We start from the raw sequence: 13,713 nt of genomic DNA on the forward strand, positions 1-13,713 counted from the left end.
CCAGATAAAAAGATGAAGCTATTTTCATCTAAGAAAACAAGGTAAATGTGTTAAGGATATACTGGTTAAAAATGGCAGACTCAGCTGCCCTGATCCGCCTTTTCAGCTCTGTCAGTAATTAGAGTGGTTCGGTGTCAAAAGATTATAATTTACAAATTAACCGCTGTGGTCAGATATTCTCCTGTGACACTTATGATTACAGCTATATCGGTTAAAAAAAAAAAAAAAAAAGTGGAGTTCAGTTTATGTTTACCAAGAACAAATAGTTCAAGACTAAGGAGTATACAGGAGGATAAAGACTGCCCCAAGGCTTTTTCTTCCTTTTGTCCTCCCATCCTTTTTAAAATGATGTTGGCTCATAATTTTGTGATATTGTAACGATGGGGTATTATCATCACTTTGTTTAGTTTTTTTTTGATTGTATGGTTGGTTATGCAAGGAATAAGCCCTCTTACTGCTATCTTTAATTTAATGCAAAACGGGTTTTCTTCCCCCATCTCTCTTGTCAGTATATTTTGCCGAAACAAAATACTAGTAATTGCCTTAAGGGTTGTTAAACACAGCGCACCTGGAGACAGATACCTTTCATTTTGGATGTTTTCTAATTACCTTTTTTCCTCTAAACCCACAAATGAACATTGGCCTTCTGTAAAGAGCAGGTTAAGTTATATTTATGTTATGTTCTAGTTTAAAGCTTAACATGTCTTTGGTTTAGAATCTGGAGGTGAATTTTGTTAACTGAAGTTCTTTCATTTCCTAACACTGATTGGGCCAACTAACACTAAGCAAGCAGAACTCATACCCCATCCATCTTTATTGTACCTGGTAATAAAGAACCCTCTAGGCTTGACATATTGTCATGACAATTATTCTCAACACATTATATAGCAGTTGTATCTGTCAGCACATGCACTATGGAATATCTTAACTGGCAGTCTTCCAAGAGTGAACATTAATCTTAGCATCTCTTTTTACAGTCCCTAATCAAGATATTCCAGGGGTGATTGCACTAACATTGTTTGAAGACTACATCTACTGGACAGATGGGAAAACCAAATCGCTCAGCCGTGCCCACAAAACCTCTGGATCAGACAGACTATCACTGATTAACTCATGGCATACGATAACAGACATCCAGGTGTATCATTCTTATAGGCAACCGGATGGTAATTATTCTGTCTATGCTTTCTGTGCAAAACATTCACGTATTTCACTTAGTAGCCAGTTGCTGAGTTAAGGGAAGCTCATTTATCTGCAGAGATTTATTTTTATTTCTTTTTTGTTTCAAATTGTGGAAGTTTACAATTTAGCTTTCTTAAACATAAATCTGCAACTAATGTTGTACGTATATCTGGTATTAAATAAATGAGATATATCTTATTCAGTGGCAATATACCAATTTGGGTGCTAAAAAATTAACCCAGATACCGACTGGAAGTACAGAACTGTTAAGCTGCATTACAGTCCAGATTACCAGTTATCAAGATGAGAAGAGTGTGTTATGAAAATATTTAACATTATTATTTGAAAATCAAGAGAGTGTTAATAATGCAGAATAATACTGTTATTTAGAAACTTTTTGGACAGAGGGGAATGTCAGGGAATGTAGGCGCTACGATTATGCCTGATCTGATGTCCCTGTGTTTGAATTGTAACTGAATACAATTTGGCACTTGACCTAGATAAGCTGACCTTTTGTCTCATTATTAAAAAAAAAAAAAGTAGTGCTTTTTTCTTCCTCTCATGCTTTCAGTATTGAAGCTACATCCATAGTAATAAGTAATTTTTGCATACAACGGAGAATAGCTGAAAGGCAAAAGGAAAAGGTGCCTCTTACAAGTTTTTGATTTGAGACATTCAGTTGTAAAAATAGTAGGTGTAATACATTTTTCTTCCTCTATAAAGCAGATACCCTGAAGTATACTGAAATAGTAGCCATTGATATTCTTTTCCTATTGTGTCCACAGTATCTAAACATCTGTGTACACTAAACAATGGTGGTTGCAGTCATTTATGCCTTCTAGCCCCTAACAAGACGTACACTTGTGCCTGTCCCACTAACTTTTACCTTGCTGCGGACAACAAGACATGCTTATCAAACTGCACTGCCAGTCAGGTAAGTGCGTGCATATGGGGGAATGGCGAGCGGGGATTCTATTTTACTGTATTTCCACTTGCTTTTAAATAAAGAATGCTGGTGCCCATGAAATGTGGAAGCATCAGTCAAAGGAGTTGAAGACTAGGTAACTCACAGGTGCATTAATGCGTTTCATCCTCAAGGCTATTAGTTGAAAATAGATTTGCAAATGCCTTTTTTCCAGAGAATGCAGAACTTGTTCTCTCTCAAATGCGGATGTTTCTGCCAGCCACCAGAACAAATACAGTTACTAAACCCATAAAAATTGCTTTAAAAAAACATTTGTATAAAATATGAAACATAAAAATACAAAGTGTATATAAAAGTGATACAAAGTGTATATAACAATGATTTAGGAGTATTCATGCGTGAACAAACTTCACATTAATATAAGAAAACAAGCTCAGTCCAGTTAGCTCTGTAGGTAAATGATAGGGTTATATTAAAAACAATCCAGTAGCTGAAATGGAAATGGTAGAATATGCAATTAATTAACAATTGGATCAATTAAAGCATTGAATTCTTTATGGGAGGTGGATTCCCTAGTACTTCAAATAAATATTTTATGATTTTTTCTTAAAATATAAAGTAAATTAAGTAAAGCATAATGATTTCTTATAAGAGAACCACTTTGATAAAAGTTTCTGGACTGTCCTACCCAGACAATTAATTGGTTTATTTTAATACTATATATGGCCTTTAAAAGCTTTCTAGTAGTCCACTTTTATTATACATATGCAAATGACCTCTTACAACGTTCTACATCATGTTGCATTCTGTCTGTACTCATTAAGGAAAGGGTTTTACTTTTAATTTTTAGGGAACAGTGGTCATCTTAATAAATGATGTAGTTTCATTCAAGTAATATTGTTATTTAAGAAACCTTCCCACTGTCTTCCTCTGTTCCCTTAAGGTACTATTTGGTATGATTTTATTATGTTCATCATCTCTTTTCCATTTCAGTTGTCTGCTTGTTACTTTCCGTTAAGTGATGAACAAAAAGAAAGCATAAAACACTTGTAAAATGAGGAATTTCTTACCTATTCCCTCATATCTAGCTTTTCAAAATTTTTTGGTTAAAAAAAGGAGCACTTTTTTTTTTTTTAATTTTCTGTTACTGGCACTGGAAGCTTATTCCTCAGTGAATTTATATGCTAACTGTTGATTGAATGGCTCTATTCCTTTCTAAATAATTCAGTGGTAGTCTGAATTGAAGGATAGCATCACATCTTGGATCCTCCAGGAGCAATATTTTATCACTTGTGAATTCCATAGGAGGGACATCAGAGTTAAATAGAAGGAGCTGCTTCAGACAGACAGTTACAAGTTGACATTGCCTATTAGTCATTTTATTCCAATTTTGAAATCTGTTTGATAATTCATCAATCTGGTGGCATGAGATGCAGAGATCAGTGGCAAAAATATACTTTGCTACTTAAAATTTTTGGGTGATGCTGTAAAATCAGTAGCCGTTCCTATGAAGTAATCGCTCTTGACAACACACCCCGTTAGCTGTTTCTGATGAAGAGGAGTTGGATGGCTGATATGCTGGGCTTGCACATCTACAGACTTTTGGTTATCTTTTGATGGCTAATTTGATGTGAAAAATTGTTTACTATAAAATGCATCAGACTCTAGAACACTAAAACTCAGGCCATTCCAGGCACACCTGTATGACTCTGACCCCTGATTCTGCAAAGTGCCTGGCTCCCCAGTTTAGAAGGGACTGCAAGCATTTTCATGCAGAGCATAACAGCATCTCAGAGTTAGTACCCATTTCCTGGAATTAAATACATAATGTCATTTTAACAGCCTGACGTCCCTTGTGGTGAACAGAGCGAGGCTGGCACCTTAGAAGAGTTAAGTGGCAGGAAGGCTACACTAGCAAGTAGAAAATACTAAGAATGAGAATTGTCTGAGTTTCTGTTTGTCTCCTATGTTTGGAGGCCTTCTGCTGAGCTGCTTGGAGATGCATATCTTTGTGGAACAGCTTAACAGTTTAGAAGAGCTGCCTTGCAAACCCAACCTGTTATACAGCATCTCCCTCAGCATGGTACATGAACGATGTAGCTCCAACTCTAGGTCCTACTACACAAATGGCCACGAAACCCTGAATTTTCTTGTCAAAAAAAATAAAACTGGGATAATCCACCGAATTTAATATACATTTTAAACCCAGCTTATTGAATAATCAATTATTTAAAAAAAAAGTGAAGAAATGAAAAAATTATGCCTAGTCACAGAAAAGAAAATGTCTTGCACTTCTAAACCTGTTGGTTTCCTTCCTTTCTGTGCTCATACAGACACCAGGTAGGAAACACAACATATCTTAAAAGATGCTGACAATCTGTCCAGATTTTTCTCTCTAGCATTAGCCATATAATGACCTCCAATTTTAGGTTTAGCCCTAGAAGATTGCAGCAATTAATTCTCTACTCCTTGTTTTGTTTGCGTTCCTCTTTCAGTCAGAACAAAGGTACAGTGTTGCCTGACCTCAGAGTAAAGGCACTCCCAAGGTTTTACAAAGGATTTTTTCTTTTTTTTGTACAAATATTTTATCCTTTTGAAAGGTTGGAAGGCCTTGCCTTCTGGTTTTCTCATTTAATTCAAACAATATAAGCAATACCATATGCAAGTACAACGCTGCATATTAAGGCCCTTTTCTGTAATTGTGGGTGTTCTAGTTTATCTGGAAAAATGATATTAAGTCTGCTTCAACAGCCTACAAAGACTGTTTAAGAATTGAAGTGGTTGTTTTGAATAAGATCTTAAAGAATCAAATCACAGGGTGCAGCAAAATGCAAGGAGTGGTTTGTATCAGGGCACTATAAGCCAAGCGTGGCAGTGTCATTGAAACTGCAATGATTTGTATCAGTGGAAGTCTCAGTGCAAAACATCTCCAAAAAAAAGAATATTTAAAAAATAAGTGTTATAAAATTAACAGCCAGAGTTAGTTAATGGAACAATGATTTAAGCAGTGAACTTAATTTTTCATAAACCATGCTATTTCTGTTTAAAAACATATAAATAAAGATTCACATCAAAGCTTTTCTTCCTTCTTTCCTTCCTTTTACAGTTCCGTTGCAAAACTGACAAATGTATTCCGTTTTGGTGGAAATGTGACACTGTCGATGACTGCGGAGATGGCTCTGACGAGCCTGAGGAATGCCGTAAGTGCATTCTGAATTTGCAACCCAGTTTGTCAGCAGGGTCCCAATCAAATCTCATGCTTTGTGGATGTTAGGAAGATTTTTTTTTTAAAATGCTTTTGTTTGCAGCACTGTTTTCTTTTCCTTGGTCTCCAAATTTACAAAGGGTGCAGGCTCTTGTTTGTCAGCCTGTAAAAGATTTTCATTAACTCATATCTGCTAAGGGTCTTTTAAGGTCTTTGGAAAATTATAAGAACATGTGTTTCATGTTTTAAACCTTTACTTATCCCAGTTACATTTTTGCTAAACATTTTTATTTCAAAGCTGTGTTCTGAAGTTGCTGATTTTTATGTATTGATACAAAATTCCGTCACGTTTATTTGGTTTCTTTCTGTATATAATAGATATGTGGAATTCTAGTCTCATTTGCTTATGTTTCATTGCAATTATACCAGTTTAGTACACATTATTATTTAGTGCAATTTCCTGAACAGCAATGTTCTCCATGCGATTCCTACAATGTGAGTCTGTGTTTTTAACAATGTGTTTTATATTAATATTTTCATTTTATAGTTTTATATCATCAAAGGAAAGTTTGGAGAGCTAAATCTCACCCCTCCAGTGTGAACAACTTTATGCAATGAACATTTTTCATGCATCCTGTGTTACTTTGACACACTATCCTGAAGGTGGTGCAGATACAGCATATTTCTTGATAGCCTCCCATAGTCCAAAGAGTAGGTTACTGTAGTATTCCCTCACTGAATTGTAGACAACTGGAAGTCAATTATGATGACTTTTTCAGCATCCCCAAGGATGGTTGCTGTGATGGTAGCTGACTGCAAGTTTATTTGTTAGAAAAGTGCCTTTCTGGTGTACTGGATTCTTAAACAGTAATATCTGTGGATGATGCTATTTTTCAGTCACTCACTGACCTGTCACCAGTCACTGACTACTTTAATACTGTTATATTCATCTAGATAAATAAAAAGATTCTTGCCTTCTTCCCTTAAGCTTATATGCTCTACTGTGTGTTCTACAGTCTTCAAGTTAAGTAACAGTTATTTTGACTTTTTGTACTGAAAACTCTCACCCATATTTTTACAATTTTGTTATTAGTTCTTTTTTTCTGTGGCAGAGGCCTTTGAAGCAAGCTTTAACATATGTAATCACTCCACATAAGATTACATTTTAAGCTACACTATGTTTATGTAAAATATTGCTATAGAGGTGCAAAATTGCTCCTTCACTCAAATGACAGTGACCGTGAGAAGGAGCAATGTTAGGCCTTTCATGAGAAATAGAATTAGAGTTTCTAATAGTGAGTTTCTTAAATGCAGTCTTGGACGTAAGTGTTTAGATCCTAACTTGGAAGTCTCTGTTGAGCTAATAGTAAGCTTCAGCCTGTACAGGGTTGCACTCTGTATCATTAGTAAGGTACAGATAAGGTTATGCAAATTTAAATTCTCAGACTTTGAAATTAATTTTGCAATAGTATGCCTACATTTTAGTTATTAATGTATGCTCAGATTGAGATTATATAGGCAAATACAAGGGTTTATAAGTTCTTTTGATTAGACCATAGTGGAAGAACAACAGCGTTGATACTTTAAACATTCCTCTGACAGTATTCATAAGCAGTTTTCCTTTTTTTCAGCTGAATTCAGATGTCAGCCAGGACGGTTTCAGTGTGGAACTGGACTTTGTGCTCTTCCAGCCTTTATCTGTGATGGAGAGAATGATTGTGGGGACAATTCTGATGAACTGAACTGTGGTAGGTGGTTATATACATTGTAGGCTTCAGAAGCGTGCTACATTGATGTAAAAGCCATCTTTTAAATTCTGTCATTCTTGACATTTTTATCTGTCAAGAAACTGTTTCTATTCTTTTACCTTTTAATTTTAAAATCTTTTAATCTTTAACTTTTAATCTTTTTGACTTGATATTTTTATTCTTTTAACTTACAGACACACATGTGTGCCTGTCAGGTCAGTTCAAGTGTACGAAGAATCAGAAGTGTATTCCAATAAATCTGAGATGCAATGGGCAGGATGACTGTGGTGATGAAGAAGATGAAAGAGACTGTCGTAAGTTATATTTAGAGAATTTTGCTCTGACAGCTGTAGCTGGTTTTAAACTAGGAACTGAAGTAAAATATGTAAACTACTGTAAATGTCCTCTATGTAAAATAATTTGAGGAACGTGGAAAACAGTTAATTCACAGGGCTGATTGATGTACAATGCTTCATATACAAGAGAACAAACTAAAATGTCATTTATTAACTTGGTTTTTTTAAAGTCATTGCAAAGAAGAGGGTTGTGTAAACAATTAATTTCAAGCATTTAATTTCTGACTTAGGCTAAAACAGCATTTTACTCTTAAGCACCTCACAAATGACTCATCTTCTTGAGGCTTTCATCTGCCATGCCTTGCAGCCACTCTTCTCAATGGAAAAAGATATTTTTTTGCATCTTTTATTGCAAAAGATGTAGCTCCATAGCTGCTTCTACATGGAGTGTAATGGAGTTTTCTACCTTTTCTATTCCCTTTCCTCTGGGGAATTCTTCATTAATTTGCCTGTGTAACTTGATTTCCTTCTACTCAACTTTTAATATATCTTACTTTTCATAAATTCATTTTCACTCCATATTTCTTAGAGATAAATAGATAAAATATTTTCAGATTTAGAATGGAAATGTATTGAATAGTTTGATCATTTTGTAATTAAAAAGATGGTGCTCTCTTGAAATACATCTGTGTCCTTCGCTCAGTTCGTTATTCAGATCTACTGCTGATCTAAGGTGCTTATTCCCATTTTCCGAATTAGGTTTCTCAAGGTTTGCATATGCTGCATTTCTGCAAAGAACATGGGCTTCTCCAAGGGAAGGGTTGCTAAGGATACAAAGGCTTTGTTGATGGTCGTGTTTAATGGCCATCTTCCAAACAGCTCAGCAGAGCTGTAGCCTCTGACAGACAGTATTATATGTTGGTTTGCATGTTATGTTTCTTTAAAAACTGATTAAGTGAGGTCAGGTGAACTCTTGTGGAGGATAGGGGAGATTGCTTTTTTTGTTATAAAAAACTGCACATGGTATATGGAAGGTTCCCAAAACCTTGAGGTGTAGCTGACAGAAATTAAATCAGAGCAGCAGAGTCTGCAGCACGCAGCGCTGAGGGACTGTGGGAGAGATAGGGTCAGGACCAGCGGTGATTGAGTTGAAAACTTCCTAGGGATTACTGGGGATGTAGGACAGTCTGCTGTGACATAAAGCAAGCTTTTGAATTGTCTGAAACTCAGCCATCAGCCCACCTGCAAAGGCACAGTGGGGAGTGGGGGAGGTTAATTATATACATTTTTTATTTCTGCTCTGTCTTACCTAGCCTTTATTAGCTTCTCTCTTAAGAAAGTTAGGTGTGCTTGTTCGTATCTTAATAAAACCTTCCTTGTGGCTTCTGAAAACTTTTCAGAAGCTTTTGGGGAGATTGCAATAAGGGGAGGTTTTAAGTACGTCTACCACAAAGTTCATATTGGCTTAGGCTCCTGTCACAAGACAGACAGCAGATGAGATTATCTATTTAATTCTAATGTCGCTGGACTAGGATTCATAAGATACAGACCTTTTTTTCAGCTTTACCACTGTTTCATTTTATCTATCAAGTGACCTTGAAAAAGTCACATTTCATACTTAAGGCTTTCCATATGTAAAATGGAGGTAATTATGATGGTCTTCCTTGTAAAACACTTTGAAATTCCCTGGTGAGGTGTCCTAGCTGAGAATCAATATTATTTTTCAGAAGTATAGTTAGCAGCATAGACAAGTCTAAATGCTTTTTACTTCCAGCATTGTAAATTTATGTATGAAAAAGTGACACCGAAAGAAATAATACACCAACTGTTAACAAACCTAAGATTTTTCATCTTGCCAAACCCAAGAAACAAGAATGATCGTAACAAGAGCAAATTGCTTTTCAACAGGGATAGTAAAGTTTGTTAAAAACCTTATGGAGTTCCCAAGGTAGAAGTGGGACAAACATTAATGTGGGAAAACATTATCAGGGAATAGATCATACTGTTTTCCACACACATTCAATTCAGTTTAGAACAATTTGTAGGTTCTAATACATATGCTTATCTCTAAAGTAATCCATATGCATCTGGTCACAAATAGCTTGCTCACAGTCCCATCCAGATATATGTCCTTTATTTGTCTTGCCTCTATACTCTTAGTTGTAAGAGTTTAAGAAATGGTAAGATGTGGTATATATGCTTGCATGGGAGTCGATCTAGAATCTTGTAAGTGCATTGAAGATCTTCGTTGTTGTCAAGTGGCTGTTCTAAAGTTAAAGCAGTTAAGCTTTAACTTAAAGCATCCTGAAATAGGATGAAGGTTAGCTGCATCTTTGCATCGTTATCTTGCCATAGGATTCATTAAAAAAATTGTTCTGCTAAATTTATAAAAAGAAATAATTGTCCAACTTTTCTCACCATTGAACCATGGCCTCTTTTAACAGAGAGCAGAGAATGTCACCAAAATTGTATATCATTCTGATTACCTTTTCAATCAAAGCATTGAGAGATGCCGTGGTCCTTCAAACAGACTTTCAGAATTGGCATCTGGTGTTTTAGGAATTTAGGGGAAAAAAAAAATCTGACTGCTCTTAGCTAAAGTGGTTTGACTGTATCAATGTTAAGTCTATTTGTTGTTAAAAGAATATCACAATAGACTCTTTGTTCATTAGATTTGTTTGACCTTACTGTTACATATATAAATAATATATTAAAAAAAAGATAAAATTATTAACACTATAAACTTGAATGCTGTTTTCTTACAGATGTTATGTAAGTGATGCTAGAGATACCCGATTTCTGAATTTTTAATCCTTAATATTTTTTCTTTAAAAGAAATATTTTGAGTAGCTTTAATTTGGAATCCTTTTTCTTAAAGCTGAAAACAGTTGCTCTCCAGACCATTTCCAGTGTAAAACAACAAAACACTGCATTTCTAAACTGTGGGTATGTGATGAAGACCCAGATTGTGCTGATGGATCAGATGAAGCTAACTGTGGTGAGTATGCCAGTGGTTTTGAATACATTACTGTAGCATGACGTTTTTGAAAACAGTAGCAAAAGGAAATAATCATTCCACTTAATATGTCCTCTTTCAATGCATGATAATGCCTGTCGGATATGATAGCTGTATCTGGCTCATACAGTTCTTGTTGAATGGTAATCTTCATATGAGTAGTCTATAAACTTCATATTATACTACTGCTCTGTTGGCAGGAGCTATAAATTAGTCTCTCATTTGGAATATAGTGATGTTCTTGATTTTTCTCACAGTATTTTCCAGTTTCTGTCAATTTATTCTGCCTACTTTGTTGCTCCTGGAGTTCATAAATAGTGAAAAATTTAATAATTTGCAGCTTGTGTTAGTTAAGACTGGCTGTGCAGAAGACTCCAGAGCAGATTCCAACTTGACATGACCAACTTTTGCTTCACTCTGTGGGCTCCAGGGCGTTACAAGCCCTAACACACCACTCCACAAACTTTGCATCCCCATAGGACCTCTCCAAGAACCCCTGATACTTATGAAACTTCTGTGCTAAAATTTGATAGTTTGAGGAGGCAGATCCTCCACAGAGATGATCAAGGGTAGAATTGCACCATTACCAAGCCAAACTCTATTTTCTGACAGATTTTACACAATATCCAGAACCAGAGTGTTCCACCCCACTGAGACACACTTTTTTAGAACATAAATACTAGCTTTGAATCCAATAATTTCTTTCATTGCTCTTTTGAGGATTATTGTTGGATTACAATTATAACTACAGTTTTCTCATTGACAGAACGGATGGATTGATAATATTTCTGCAGAAACAGTTAAATTATTTTCTTAAGACAACAGTCCTAGAAAGTTGAAATCTGAGCAGTTTTCACATTGGTCTGTACGTGATATTTTATTGTAAAAACCTAGTATGCTATTCATCATAACATGGAAAAAACAGATCACGCTGTATATTAGTAGTAATAGTAGTGGTTCTCAGTCATTGCTTGCATTGTTGGAAAGTACTGAGTCAGCTCTTCTGTTGCAAATGAAAGAAAATAATAAATAGAAATATTCCACCTAGAATGGATTACAAATAATCAGTCAGAATAAGTGGATCGGTATTGTTGGAAAATCACTGAACATGGATGTCAATGCAAGACACTCACTCAAAAGTGCAGAAAAACTTGTGGAAATTTCAAGACAGGGCTATAAAGGAAAAGGTGGGAAAATGTTTTTAGATGGAAGAGAACAAGAAAAATAGTTGTACAGAACATCCAGAGTTCTCACCATTATTCAGCCACGTATCAATATATGGTTTGATAAAACACATTAGTCTGGACAAGTTTATGCTACCTCTGGGACAACAGATTAACAAAATTCCAGGCTGTGATCAAGAACAAAGCACTGAGAGACAGCCAAATTTCCATAGATGTGTTTCAAGCAATTGACAGAAGCACGGATACGAAAATGTTGGAGCTGGTAAATATGCCTAGGAAATTGAACTCTTCCTCAATACTGAAAATCCAAGACCATCATTTGAATTGTCAAGGGGAAAGTAATCATATCAGCTGGAGAGAAGTTGCAGTCCAATAAATCATTTGGCTTGAAGAAACAGTGAAGGCAAAGGAGATGAATCTTTTTTCGTAGCAACTCTTTATATTCTCTTCTCAAATATTATAGAACTACCCCGCACTGCTCACCTTCAGATCCGCTTCATAGGTGCTTTCTCCTGAACTGTCCCCCATCACCTTGATCTCCAACATGCCGTTTCTTTCCAATTTGGATGGTACTCCAAGCTTCCAAACTGTGCATTAATATTTTGAGTGACCCAAGCAAGCCCAATTGATATGACACAAAGGGTCTTAAAATAATTCTTCTAATAATATCATCAAGACACAAAATTTAAAAGCAAAGAGGAAACAAACCCAAAGCTAGTGCTGAACAGGAGGAATTGTATTTATAATAGGTACTTCACTGTGATTCATCATTTTAGCCAGTAAAAAGAATAATGTCCAAATTACTTGAACAATTTAATAATAGAGAGGTGCAATGTGTGCAATCCCAAGTTAAGCAGGTCTTTCAGTCACAATATATGCAACTGGTTATGCTGGTTCATATCTAAGACTCATCTTGCCTTTCATTCTGTCTCTGGCAGTGACTGAAAGCTAGTATCTAGGCAAGAATATGCGAGCAAAGGAGGCCTGTAATGAAACTTCTCTGGTATACACTTCTAGCCTTTAACAATTTGAGAATCAGAGATACTGTGAGTCAAATATGTCTCTATGCAATAACCTTGATGGATTTCAGTCTCTTTTAACCTTTGTAAAAGTCTCACAACATGCTGCAACAGAGAGTTCCATAGCTTAATTACACACCTCCCTGAGGAACCACCTCCATTTTAATGTTAAATCTGCTAGCTGCATAGAATGCTCTCAGCTTTTGTGTTGGAGGCGACAGAACAATTTATCCATACTCACAGGCTCTATGCCACACATGGCTATGTCCACATAGAACAATTAAGCGTTGACAAGAACAGGGTGGGTTTAATCACATTTTAGAGTTTTTCATAATTTTAGCATTTGAAATATCTTTAAATGACCTTATTATAGCAGTAGTTTTAATACAGTTTGCTCTTCTGTGGTTTTTTATTTTCTTATTTAAAGATGGTTATTTTTATGATCAAAGTTTGATAGAATTAAATTCTAAGCTGCAAGCTGAGTATAATAAAGATCTGCATATGTTGATGCTAATACTAACTTGTTATCGTTTATAGTTCATTTCTAAAATGCTTACAATGCAAAACTTGTGAAAAGGGTAATCTCTTTTTTGCTTAAGTGCCTGCATAGTCATATATATTTTGCTTAGTCAACATCTGCTACAGGGTGCTATTGGAGATATTATATTTAGTAAATTTGTTAGAAGTAGTCTGAATGTATTTAGTCTTCTGCGGTTACTTTCGGACTCAGAAAATTGAATTAGAATTAGGAAATGTATGTTTCTTCATGAGTAGATGGTATTTTTCAAAGAACAGTAGATAGAGTTAATTCATGCAATTAACTCTAGGCAATTAAAAGAAGCCAATAGATTATGGTAATCCTTGCTCGCAGCTTTAATACTTCACATCAAAAAAGGCCCTATTTGAGTTAGAATCTGAAGAAAGCTGTGTGTGGTCTTGGAAAGTGATTGTAGTCTGCTTGAAAGGTTATATGTATTTCAGGTCTTTATTAGCATAACATGTCAATGTTAGTGTGAATGCTTTCAGCTTCCTCACTTCTCTAATATTAATTTTACTTTTAGCCTAAAGAGTCAAAATAGGCTGGGTTTTTTTTTTTCCTGATGATGAAGAATATGTTCTTTGAAACATTTGAAAGATG

General features: G+C 35.4%; 1 protein-coding gene across 1 annotated transcript in view; it reads left to right on the forward strand.

The window, feature by feature from the left end:
- Window positions 1-13,713, forward strand: part of LRP1B (LDL receptor related protein 1B) — a 761,744-nt gene that overhangs the window by 662,643 nt on the left and 85,388 nt on the right. The window contains exons 61-66 of the mRNA XM_064451033.1: window positions 978-1,166; window positions 1,968-2,116; window positions 5,214-5,307; window positions 6,944-7,060; window positions 7,255-7,374; window positions 10,235-10,354. Of these exons, the coding sequence (XP_064307103.1) occupies window positions 978-1,166; window positions 1,968-2,116; window positions 5,214-5,307; window positions 6,944-7,060; window positions 7,255-7,374; window positions 10,235-10,354 (789 nt within the window). The remainder of the gene's footprint in view (window positions 1-977; window positions 1,167-1,967; window positions 2,117-5,213; window positions 5,308-6,943; window positions 7,061-7,254; window positions 7,375-10,234; window positions 10,355-13,713) is intronic.

This window comes from Phalacrocorax carbo, chromosome 5, assembly GCF_963921805.1.
Source record: "Phalacrocorax carbo chromosome 5, bPhaCar2.1, whole genome shotgun sequence".
Taxonomy (NCBI): domain Eukaryota; kingdom Metazoa; phylum Chordata; class Aves; order Suliformes; family Phalacrocoracidae; genus Phalacrocorax; species Phalacrocorax carbo.